A 12,305-nucleotide genomic window follows, 5' to 3' on the forward strand; every position below is an offset into this window, starting at 1 on the left:
ATTTCTCCGTGGAATCTGAATGAGATCCTTGCTGGGTAGAGTAATATTGATTGTATGTTTTTCCCTTTCATTTCTTTAAATATATCTTACCACTCCCTTCTGGTCTACAGAGTTTCTTTTGAAAAATCAGATGATAACCTTATGGGGATTCCCTTTGTTATTTGTTGCTTTTCTCTTGCTTCTTTTTTTTTTTTTTTTTTTTTTGGCGGTACGCGGGCCTCTCACTGTTGTGGCCTCTCCCGTTGCGGAGCACAGGCTCCAGACGCACAGGCTCAGCGGCCATGGCTCACGGGCCTAGCAGCTCCGCGGCATGTGGGATCTTCCCGGACCGAAGCATGAACCCGTGTCCCCTGCATCGGCAGGTGGACTCTCAACCACTGCGCCACCAGGGAAGCCCAATGCACACCTTTTTTATACGATCCAGCAATCTCACTCCTTGGTATCTACCCAAATGTGTTGAAAACTTATGTCCATATCAAATGTGCACACAGATGCTTATAGCAGCAAACCAAGGAAGCAACCAAGATGTCCTTCAGTAGATGAATGAATAAATAAACTCTGGTATATTCAGACGATGGAATATTATCAAAACATGAAAAGACATGGAGGAAACTTACATGCTTATTACTAACTGAGAAGCCAATCCGAAAAGGCTACATACCAGATGATTCCATTTATATAGTATTTTAGAAAAAGCAAAGCTCTGGGGAAAGCAAAAAGATCAGTGGTTGCCAGGGTTGCAGGAATGGAAGGATAAATAGCAGAGTAAAGAGGACTTTTAGGGCAGTAAAACTACTCTGTAGGACACTACAACTAAATATTTGCCAAAACTCATAGAATATACAACTGCAAGAGTGAACCTCAGTGTAAACGATGAAATTTGGGTGATAATGATGCCTCAGTGTATGTTCGAGAATTATAACAAATGTATTCCTGTGGTGGAGATGCCAATAGAGTGGCTGTGCGTGTGTAGGGGCAGCAGTTAGATGGGAACTCTCGGTACTTCCTGCTCAGCTTCACTATGAATCTAAAACTGCTCTGAAAAACAAAGTCTACTTTTAAAACTATAATCCGTCCAGCTGTAAAATTTGATTATTCTAAATATTTTTAAGGGAGAAACAACATCCGTGCTCATTGATTTTTAAACTCGGTTTTAAAATCCTATTTGTTGTGAGGCTCCAAACCAAACAAAACATTTTTTAAACCCACATCTATTCTTTAAAAGTACTAAATATTTTTATAATTTTAAAATGACACATATCTTTAATAGATCAGAGCACAATGATTTAGTCAACTGACATTTACATAGCAGCAGGGTTTTGGATTGTTTTCTGTGTTTTTTTAAAAAATAATTAATTAATTATTTAATTTTTTTTAGATGTTGGGGGTAGGAGTTAATTAATTTATTTATTTTGGCTGTGTTGGGTCTTCGTTTCCGTGCGAGGGCTTTCTCTAGTTGTGGCAAGCGGGGGCCACTCTTCATCGCGGTCCGCGGGCCTCTCACTATCGCGGCCTCTCCTGTTGCGGAGCACAGGCTCCAGACGCGCAGGCTCTGTAGTTGTGGCTCACGGACCTAGTTGCTCCGTGGCATGTGGGATCTTCCCAGACCAGGGCTCGAACCCATGTCCCCTGCATTAGCAGGCAGATTCTCAACCACTGCGCCATCAGGGAAGCCCTAAGTTATTTTTTTAATACTGAACAGTAGAGTCCTGCTTACCAAACTAATTTTTATCCTCTGGTCTGATCTACCAACAGGTGGCCTAGGAGACCTGAGGCTCAGAATGTCTATCACAAGGGATGACTCCGATCTCTCTTATGCCCTCCCCACGCCCTTCCTGCTCTGGCTGAGACATCTGGACCCACAAGGAGAACCATGAGGGCTGCTCATATCCAGGGTCATGGTCTGAGAGAGCAGTGAGGGCCCTGCCAAGAACTCTCATTCCAGTGGCTCATTGACCACTGAGTATGTTCACCTTTGTGTGTATTAACCTACTGGGCAGCCACAGAAATAAGGATGGAAGAAAGAGATGCCCCAGACAGAATAAAGAACTTGCTTGAATGGTAACGTTTCAGATCACAGACAACTCAGTGCTTTTTTTTTTTTTTCCATCAGTAACTGGAGTTTGCTGAGTTATAAACTGAGAAAACTGAATAATACGTCATGGAGGGCAGCAGTCAGTTTACCCTGAGGGTCTCTTTATTTCTGACCATTTCTTTACAAAATCCACCCAGGGAGAGCTCCAACATATGTGTCTCAAGCTCGAATCCACCTAAAGAAACTTAGATTCATATTTCTGACTCTATAGGACACATGTCCCCTAAAGGCCTATTACCTGTCAGAGTTAACTTTTCCCTCTGCAATCCTGCACCCTCGCTTAATCACTTTTTCTTTTCACATTTACATTGAGCAGATATCTGAAACCCTGGGTCTGTTTTCCCTTTACGATTCAACTATGTCCTAGATTTCAATTTCCAAGTGCTCAGAAGAAAGCTTTTGACAGATGCACCCAAGTAGTTAGGGGTATTTCAGCGGTATACGATGGGCTGGGGATGAGAGAATGTGTTATCTCCACAGTGCAGACAGGGGCTGGAACTAATCCAAATGATCCTGGGACGTCCTAAGACTCGCAGAATCTCAAACAGTTCAGCCCGACACTGTGCAAGTCTCCCAGGTTGGAGGATTCGCTGAGAGCTGTAACTCTCCTGAGGGACAGGATACAGCTCTTGACTTAAACTGGGCAGCCCGGAGGTGTGTCGCAGCAGCTTCTCCATGACGGCCATGGAGATGAGGTTTCCCCGCAGGCTAAAGAACATGAGCTGGGAGCAGCGGCTCAGGGGCGGCAGGATGGTCTCGAGGTGAGAGTCCATGATCCCACATTGCTCTAAATACAGTTCCTGGAGGGTGGCTGCAACTTTCTCCAACAGAACCGGGAGGAGCTCAGGACTAGAGTAGGTCAGGGTGATGCCACTCAGATCCAGGCCCTTTAGCTGACTGATGTTCGGACACTGAGACAGATGGCTCAAGTCTGAATCCGAAAGGAGGCAGTGAGTTATTGCAAGGTTGTCCAAGGGGTTTGTCAGACACCTGGGAAGAAACAGAGCAATTAGGTCTTAGAAACTGGGGTGGAAAGTGAACTTAAGGTGGGAGACAAGTGATCTGCCCAAGGCTAAGTTTGGTCTCACCATCTGATAATGATCAATACCCAGAATGCGCAGTCTCATTTTATCCTGAGTTCTTTCACCTTCTTTGTGTGACTGGATCAAGTCCACAGAACCCTGAAAGCCTTCTTTCCTCATCTGCTAAAAGGGTACAACATACTCCACTTTCTTCTGAGGATGAATGGAGATAATGGAATGCACTAGAACATGCTCAGAAGAGAGCCTGACACCATGTGTCAATCAAGAGTGGGCATCACTGAATTTTAATAGTACGTGACATCCCTAAAACTCTTCCTACTCAGGCTTCCTTCAGCCCATGCTTGGGCCACAGGCACCCATAACTCAGGCCAGGTGAGGCTTCTGGGTGACATGCATAGTGGACCAACGTGGGCAAGATCTCACGACATCAGCTGGGGTTGCCGGTCTACAGGGCCTTAGTTACATCCCTGCATCATCTGCAAACCATCTTCCAATTATTATTATCCCTTATGATCCTGCTCTATTACCATCATCTCCAGAATCACGCATTTTCCATATATTAAGTACCTTATCTGGAGCAAAAAACAACCTTTTACAGACAGGGAATCTGAGACAGGCTCAATGTGGTCACAGAACTGATGAGCACAGAGCTTCCATTTAGAAATGTTCAGGCCTGGTGGAGTTTTCATTCTTTAAGGCCCCCTATTTTCCTAAGTCATCTAAACAAAGATATCTCTTCCTAAAGAAGAAATCACATACTCACACCCACTAGATCCTAGCCTCTAGTCTATATCTTCCTAGCATGGCATCCCTTTCCAGAGCCCCTATCCCAGTTTGGGTCCCTACCTTGATTTGTATGGTTATGTGATACCACACTTCAGATAGAGCAGCAAAGCAGACAGTGTGTTTCACATTCTAGTGTCGTGTTCATCATTACCTGGTCAGTGGTGCACACTCACCTGAGCATCTCATCCAGACAGCCTTCAAGGAAGGAGGGAGATTCCATGCAGAGATCCCGGAGGCGGTGCAGCCTGAGGAACTGAGAGGTAATTTGGACCACGTGCTGCTGTTCCTGCTCGTCAAGTGCAGAGACGTGGATGTGAGAGAGAAGGAGTCTCTGCACTTTATTCATCTGGCCCAGGAGAGGAGCAAACACGGCCAGGGTGGAGAGATGCCAGGTGCAGTTCACTTGCACCTCCTGGATGCAGTCCAGTTGCACCATACTCAGGACCTTCATAATATTTTCCATGGGCATTGAAAGTATCTTCAGTTTCTTACAGCACAGGTGTATGGAAGCTTTCCTCTCCTCCACCCACCTGATGAGGTAGGTGAGGAATCTATCCATGGTCCTTTCTTTGAGGTGAAGTTCTATGAACACCACCACGGGAGCCAAGGACTGCTCTGCCCTTGACCTGTCCTCAGCCACTTGTGCCATCAGTGAGCTTGAACATCCATGGACCCTGTATCCAGACCACATTCTCCAGAAGTCCTGGCTGGTATTTCTTAAATCCAGCACCCGCAGTTTGCACCTCCTGTGGGAAACAGCAGATTGGCAGCGATGGCTTAAGATCCACACATAATGAAACCACAGTCTCAGCATTTAGGCAGCACTCGTTTCCCACCCGAGCTTTTACTTCTCATCCCTGACATCACCTGCTGCCTTGCCCTCTTCTTCCCTCTCCGCCTCACCTTCCTCCATCTTGTTTCCCCTTCCATCCTTCCTGGTTCTCCACTTCTAGTACCTTAAGCATCACTAGAAAGATGTGGGGATATGTTCCTTCAGGTGCCCTTTCATCTTAAGTACTCCTACATTTCTGGAAGGCATTTCCCAAAGTGAACTCAGCAATGGCCAAGGCCTCTGAGCCTCTTCATTTGGCATCATCAGAAGCCTCTAGTCCATCAACCGTCCATCCACTCTTATGACACCAGCTGCCTCTCAAGGATGTCTAGGACTCTACCAGGATACCTGGATCAGACTCACCTGGGGCGATCCTGCTGGGCAACTAGGACATCAATACCGTCCAACACTGCTTGTAAGGTCCCCCGGTGAGGCGTCTGCATCAGACCCCCCAGAGGCAGGCGGACAAAGGGCCAGGCTTGCACCATGGCCTTCAGGGCCTCACTGTGTCTCCCATAGAAGGCCAAAATGAACAGTGGTGGGAAGAGCTCGGTGGGCAGATACTCCACAATGGAGATGACTGAGGTCTTATCCCTCAGCAGGCTCATTCCCGCCAGGCCCAGGAGTCTGGGTGGGTTCCAGACACTCATTCTGACTCTGCTCCAAAAGGAATCCTGTGGAAACTTGCAGGGAACAAGGCATCTTTCTCAGTCAAGCATGAGCACCCCTTAATCTGTCTTTTCACCCTGCAGAGGAACAAACTCATAGCCAAATCACTGCGCCCACAGTAGTGGAAAAGCCTCTGTTTAGCAGAATTCTGCTCTAGTCTCTGTGGGCACAAATCCATAACGCTGCCTCTACAGGAACCAGAGCAAGCCTCCTTCCAAGGAGGTAGAAAACCAACGACTTGTCCATTCATTTCCGTTCACTACTTTGCTTAATTGTATTGCACTGGGAAGTGGGTACCACGAGCCTGAAGGCTGATCCTAATCTTTTTGGTGAAAATTTTTAGAAAATCGCTTAGGTCCCTAAAACTATGGGAATAAGAGCATTATGTGGCCCAACACAGCCTCCATCCATAATTCCCACTGTTAACTTGGGCTGGAAAAGATGAAGGACATACACCTAAAATGAAGGCTCTTTTGTGTACAGACTAAATATTGTAAATGTCAAGAAATAAAATTCTAAACAGTTAGATGTTTTCATTAAAAGGAAAATCTTCTTGGTTAAGATAATTAAAAATGATATAAACCAAAGGACAAATCAAAATGTTGAGAGCGAGGCAAAACTACACTGAGAGGCAACACCAAAGCATTAAATTTGTTCATCAGAAAAGAAATAACTAAAGATACCCCTCTCCCTGCCATCCTGAGCTACATGGCACAGTTCAAGACCAGCTGACCATACATAAGAGGAGAGTGTCCTTGACTGAGGTCTATAACTTACCAGCTCTGATGTGGTTGGCAGGGTGCTCAGTCCCAAGACCAGGTGGAGAACCCAGACAGTGACTCCAGAGGAAGAAGTTTCTGCATCTCTTCTTTGATGCCCGAGGCTTTTATAGGCCTTTCTAGTCATGTCTTCCCCATTTCCAACTACTAACAACCAATCAGAAAGCGATGCCTGATTAGATTCCAGACTGTCCATCAGGTTAATCATGATTGGATCTTCGCCTACATCCTGATGAATTGATTGAATCTGATTTTCATTCAGGAGGGAATAAATGGGGGTAGGGGATTCAAGGACTCAATCTTTGATTCACTGCACAAACATGGATTGAGTTTTCCTAATAGGGTCAGTTATAGCCATGGGTGTGGGAAGAGATTATTGGTTCCTGATATTGGACAGAAACAACAAAACTAGAAAGCACCATTGTTGGAGAATCTTTGCGCAGATCAAACTCATCAAGATGTCCAACAATTAAAACATTATAAAAATATGGTGATGTCATTCCCAAAGGAAACAACATAAACTTCTATCTGCATCAAGTTGTCACTTAGGTGTTATATAAGAAACATAGCAGATCATGAGCCTATTCAGGGAGCAAGGGAAATGCAATGGGGGATCTGCTTGGCACTCGGGGCTTAAGTCAGGGCTTCTCTGAAGCAGGTCAGGTCAAAATCACAATAAGAAGGAAGGGCGGGGACTGGGCAGTGTAGAGCTGGACATTCCTAAAGGGACACTGTGAAGGAATCAAGACAGTGTATAGTATGGGTATATTCTTTTTCTCCTGGGAAAATGGAGACTAAAAGACTTTTCTCTGGGTGGAGTTTAGAAATTAAAAAGGGAACCAGTGTTTGTTTGAGGTGTTTCCTCCCAGAAAGATGGGATCAGCACAACAAACTGGCATGAAAAGATTAAATATGAGAATGTGAGCAGAGGGAGAGGCTGGGAGCCCCGGGAAGTCAGACATTTCCAAGACTGAGAGCCACAGAGGGTGGGCACTGTGGGCTGTTCGGGAACTTGGATACAAGGGGAGACATGAACGTGGATAAGGTGCACCAAACCCTGTCCTCATCGTGGTGGCTGCTACCAGTAAACATTTTCTTTTAGGTTCTTCCCACAGAGGATGCTCCCCAATGGCAATTAGCCGCAGCCATTTTCCTGGGGGCTTGGTAGCCAAACCATAATCCCATTGGCCCCTTTCCACGCATATTATGATAATTATTATTTCCTCAAAATTAGGAAAGTTCAGCAGAAACTCTGACCAAAGTGACACCATTAGGCACAGAAATAAAATTCTGCTCTTCTCACGTTAAGCACTCTTCACAAATACCAACACTTTCCCTACAAAGTTCAGAAGCTATATTTGGTTTTTAAGGATCTGCTCATGGGTGACTCCCACCCCGGGCTTCATCACATGGAGATTTTTTTCCAGTTTCAGGATACAAAGAAAGTGTGACCCTCCCTCCACCCCTAAGAGTTCTTCATGCCTTCCTTTCCTCCATTCACTGTGATGTCCAAGTAATTCAATTATAAAACAGCCAAAGAAGGCTAGGAGTTTTGAAGAGTGTTTTCCACCTTGATATCTTTCCGGAAGATTCCTTTCACCACATTCCTGCTATGGGTATAAATGCCTTGTGCATAAAATTGGGGTAAACTGGATTGTACTCAATAGGTATTTTAACTCCCAGGCCACCAAACCCCTTTATTAATAAGCTGCAATAGAGTGAGATTAGTAACAATGATCATCATAAACCTCTCTGTTTATTGAACACAACGTGGCAAGCAACGGTGTCAGCACTTTCTATCCACTACCTCGATTAACCTTCACAGGAAATGAAAGGTTCACTGCTCCTTCTCCATTTTTAGCCTGGTGGACCTGGGTCTGGGCTTGGGATAGAAACCTGCCCACTTCCATCCAGTGAATAACTGGTAGATTCCCTCATGTGAGGGGTTCAGAAGGTCCCCTGAGTGTTAGGAAGGACTGACTGACAGACTTCACATGATGTCAGTGGAAAGGGGGAAACTGTAGACTCCAAGCTGGGGATGTTTCCCAGTTTCTGTGAAATCGAAGGAGGTAGGAGGGGTCAAAGTGTTGGAATGTTCTAGAAATTATAAAAGCCCAGCCCTCTCCCTTCCCCCTGAGTAGAGGGGACCTCCTCTGTCCAACTCCACACAGAGCCTGTTTGCTCAGGGGACATACTGGGCGGCGAGGAGGAGGGAGCACATGTGCACAGAGGTGCCGTCCTTCCCACCCAATTCGGGGCCTGCAGGACGCCTGGGGTCTGGTGAGAAGCCTGGATTTGACATTTCTACCCTGTACTGATTGCCTGTTTCATGACCTTGTTTGCTGCCCAGGTCGGAGCAGCTCCCTGAGCCCATCAGGGGGTTGTCCTTCCCGCTTCTCCAGTCACACGATCCCAAGTGACATCCTAAAACATTGCTCCAGGGTCTTTGCTCAGGGGGTTAGCATATTTCTGTGCAACCAGTTCCCCCTCCCAGCATGAACTGACTCGGCAGCCCTCTCTTTCTGCAGCCCACCAACATCACCTCTCCGGGAACCTGGAGCCTGGTTACAATGCTGGGACACACTTCCAATGGGATCAGCAAAAATCAAGTACTTCTTTTCTAATTCCTCTGTGCTATTTTGGACAAATTGACTAACCCCAATGCATAGAGTTCCCTGTTGCATCTCTGGATCCATCAAAGCACCCAGGAATGCTGGGGGGCGACACATCCTGGGTTACAGAAGAGGACCCTGACTCCTCTGGTCTTCCTAGACATGACAGCTGGTGGGAGGCCTTAGGGACCAGTCCCCTGCAGAGGCTCTCCCCTTTGTGGCTCTCTTGGTCCAGCACTTGGGCTGACAATGTTCTCCTCAGGTTCAGTAAGTTTTTTTTCTCTCCCAACTCAGATCTCTTCTTGCCCTGAAATGTCTCACTCTCTATGCCTTTTTAAAAGTCCAGCTGTCTGTGTTGGCCCCCCTTGCCTGCTCCCCCAGTACTCAACAGGGTCTGGTTCCACTTTAGATCCACTAATATCTTGCTATAAACAAGGAACTGTTGCTCTTTCTTCCTCATCAATAAAGACTTGATGACAACATTCCCCTGGGTCCAGGCAATTAATCCCAAAGGACAGGCTTGTAGAGACATGGTGGGTGGGGCAGATGTCTGGGACTCTCTCCAGGTGGAATTGGGCCACAGGGAATGAAGGAAAGAAGAGAGAGGAGTGCAGAGAATGTCCAGAGGAGCTGCTGTAGGGCCCCGAATGAGCGGGGGAGTAGAGAAATGGCAGCCTAGCAGGAGACCATGTCCTCTGGCTCTCACAGGACTGTGTCCCATCAAGTCTGGGGACTTGTGTCTGAGGCCACTGCGGACACTGAGGCCCTGGATTGGGGGCTGTGAGTTCCCAGGGTCTGGATTGCTTTGCCCTGACTGACATTAGGCTCCAGTGGCTGCTCTCGCACTCACCGCAAGGGCACAGTGTCTGGCCAGCGAAGAGTCTGGAGAGAGAAAGAGCGGTGGGCATCCAGTCTGGGTGCAAGTACCAGGGACAGGTTAGGAGGGAAGGCGAGGATCCTCACCTTGACATATATGCCAGGGGAAGGGATGCGCTTTGGAAATTTTGCAGTTTTGTCTCCTCACTCATCACAGCTTCCAGACTTTGAGAATTGTGTTTTTCAGGAGAAAATAAGAAATAATGAAGTCTGTTACTGTGTCTCCGTCATCCAAATGATAGCAAATTGCCTACTTTAATCCTTATGAAGGTCATAGGAGATGAAAGTCAAAGCAGTACCCATTGCTTGTCCAGCACAAATGAAGGAGGAGCGCAGGGACCTGTACTGGCCTCCCTCTTGTGGGAAAATCTTCTAACGTCCCGGGCTGACGACCGGCAGGAGCTTCTGGTGGTGGCGGTGGGTGGGGGGAGGGCTCTGTGGACAAGTTCACTGGGTTGTCTCCAGCACATGTGACACAGCCTAATACTCGTACCCAGTATTGCCCTCTCACTTTTCTCCTTGATTCATTTAAAAGTATTATTTAGGGCTTCCCTGGTGGCGCAGTGGTTGAGAGTCCGCCTGCCGATGCAGGGGACACGGGTTCGTGCCCCGGTCCGGGAAGATCCCACATGCCACGGAGCGGCTGGACCCGTGAGCCATGACCACTGAGCCTGCGCGCCCGGAGCCTGTGCTCCGCAACGGGAGAGGCCACAACAGTGAGAGGCCCGCGTACTGCAAAAAAAAAAAAAAAAAAAAAGTATTATTTATTCTTCTTGTAACTGAAAATTTGTACCCTTTGACGTATTTCTCTCCATTCCCTCTGGCCCACCCCCTGTCAACCACCATTTTATTCTCTGTTCATGAGAAATTGATTTTCTTTTCCTTTTTTTGAGCCTACATATAAATGATACGATGTAGTATTTGTCTTTCTCTCTCTGGCTTACTTCACTTAGCATAACGTCCTCCAAGTTTATCCATATTTTCACAAATGGCAGAATTTCCTTTTTATGGCTGAATAATATACCAATATGAACATATACAACTTTTCCTTTATTCATTCGTCCATCAAAGGACTTTTAGGTTGTTTCCATATTGTGGCTATTGTGAATAACGCTGCAGTGAACATGGGTGTTCAGACGTCTCTTCAAGGATCTAGTACACTCACAGTGACCATAGTTAATAATATAATATTGTATATTTAAAATTTTCTGAGAGTAGATCTTCTAAGCATTCTCACCACACACACACAAAAAGAGTTAACTATGAGGTTGTGGATGTCTTAATTATCTTGACCTTGGTAATCATTTCACAGGGTATACGTATATCACATCACCACATTGCACAGTTTAAATATCTACAATTGTATTTGTCACTTATCATTCAATTAAAATGTGTTTACTGAGTATATACAGTGTACCAACTGCTATTCTGGGTATCAGGGAAACAGCCAATTAATGTGATATGTCCCACTACCATGTTATCTCATATGTACGGACTTTACATTCTATTGAGACAGACAAAAAACACATAAGCTGAAACATGAATTTAATACAGGCAGATGTGTACCTAGACCACAGTAGTGCAGGAACGCAAAGGGACTAAAAAAGAGCCCTTCCCAATGTGCAACACTGGTATACTTACTGTTTTGAGCTGTAGGCGATCAAGACACAGCAGACTGAAGCAAAGAAAACCTTTTACCTCTCTCTGAACTACCTAAAAGAATTTAGAAAGGGGGCCTGGGCCAGAGAGAGAGCTATTATCAAGAGATAACTTTATCTGAGTGGTGTATCTGTACGGCAGGACAAACATCTAATTACCAAACAAATTACTAGCTCTTCTGTGAATCACATTCTTCCCCATTGAAGACCTGGCACTCTCTCCCATCCCGTGTCCTGAGATCACTCATGAGCCTCAATTGTTTGGCTTCTCCTTGGGTTTCACTGCACTTGTCTGACTCCTGTAGGTTTGTAATTAATTTTGTTCTGTTTTTCTCTGATTAACTTGATTCTTATACCAGCTGAAGAACATTGAAGGTTACAGAAAACATTTTTCCTCCCCAATAAAAATAAACATGCAAACTGAAGCTACAGCACAATCTTAATAATCAAATAGTAATAGTAAAAATCAATAATCAATAGTAAATAATCAATAATCTTAATAATCAATAGTAAAAATGATGATTATTACGTAACCTTTAGAAAAGTTAAGAACTCACTTGATGTAGTTATAAATATATATATAAATGTAAAAACAGTAAAAGGAATATTTATTTAGTATGCTGGATTTTAAAACTTTGAGAATTAAAGTGCTGTATTTCTTTGTAATAAACTTATCAAGAGTAGTATGAGCAGGGCCTGCCTTCTTCCCATGGCATAATTGTCAACGGGGAGCCAACATCGTTTCTATGTAAATTTCTTTGTAAATTGTCATCCTCCTTTCTAAGTTTGTATCAGCCCCCAACATTTGATCCTTCATCCTTCTGACATCATGAAATTCCCGGAGAGTTTCGTTAGTCTGAAATTTCCAGCCCGTGTCACTTCCTCGGGGGCTTCTTCATCTTCTCTTCAGATGCTTTCCTCCTTCCTGCATCTCTGGGAGAAGAGGGGTGTGAGC

General features: G+C 45.4%; 1 protein-coding gene across 1 annotated transcript; it reads right to left on the bottom strand.

The window, feature by feature from the left end:
• Positions 1-1,813: 1,813 nt before the first annotated feature.
• Positions 1,814-5,406, bottom strand: LOC309975160 (PRAME family member 8-like; the record flags this gene model as incomplete). The annotated part of the gene is made up of 4 exons (XM_082860110.1): positions 1,814-1,853; positions 2,720-3,085; positions 4,098-4,670; positions 5,120-5,406. The coding sequence occupies 4 exons, from the start codon at positions 5,404-5,406 to the stop codon at positions 1,814-1,816; spliced, it is 1,266 nt and encodes a 421-aa protein (XP_082716236.1).
• Between the last annotated feature and the right edge of the window lie 6,899 nt (positions 5,407-12,305).

This window comes from Leucopleurus acutus (assembly GCF_964270905.1).
Source record: "Leucopleurus acutus genome assembly, chromosome: 2".
NCBI classification, from domain to species: Eukaryota; Metazoa; Chordata; class Mammalia; order Artiodactyla; family Delphinidae; genus Leucopleurus; species Leucopleurus acutus.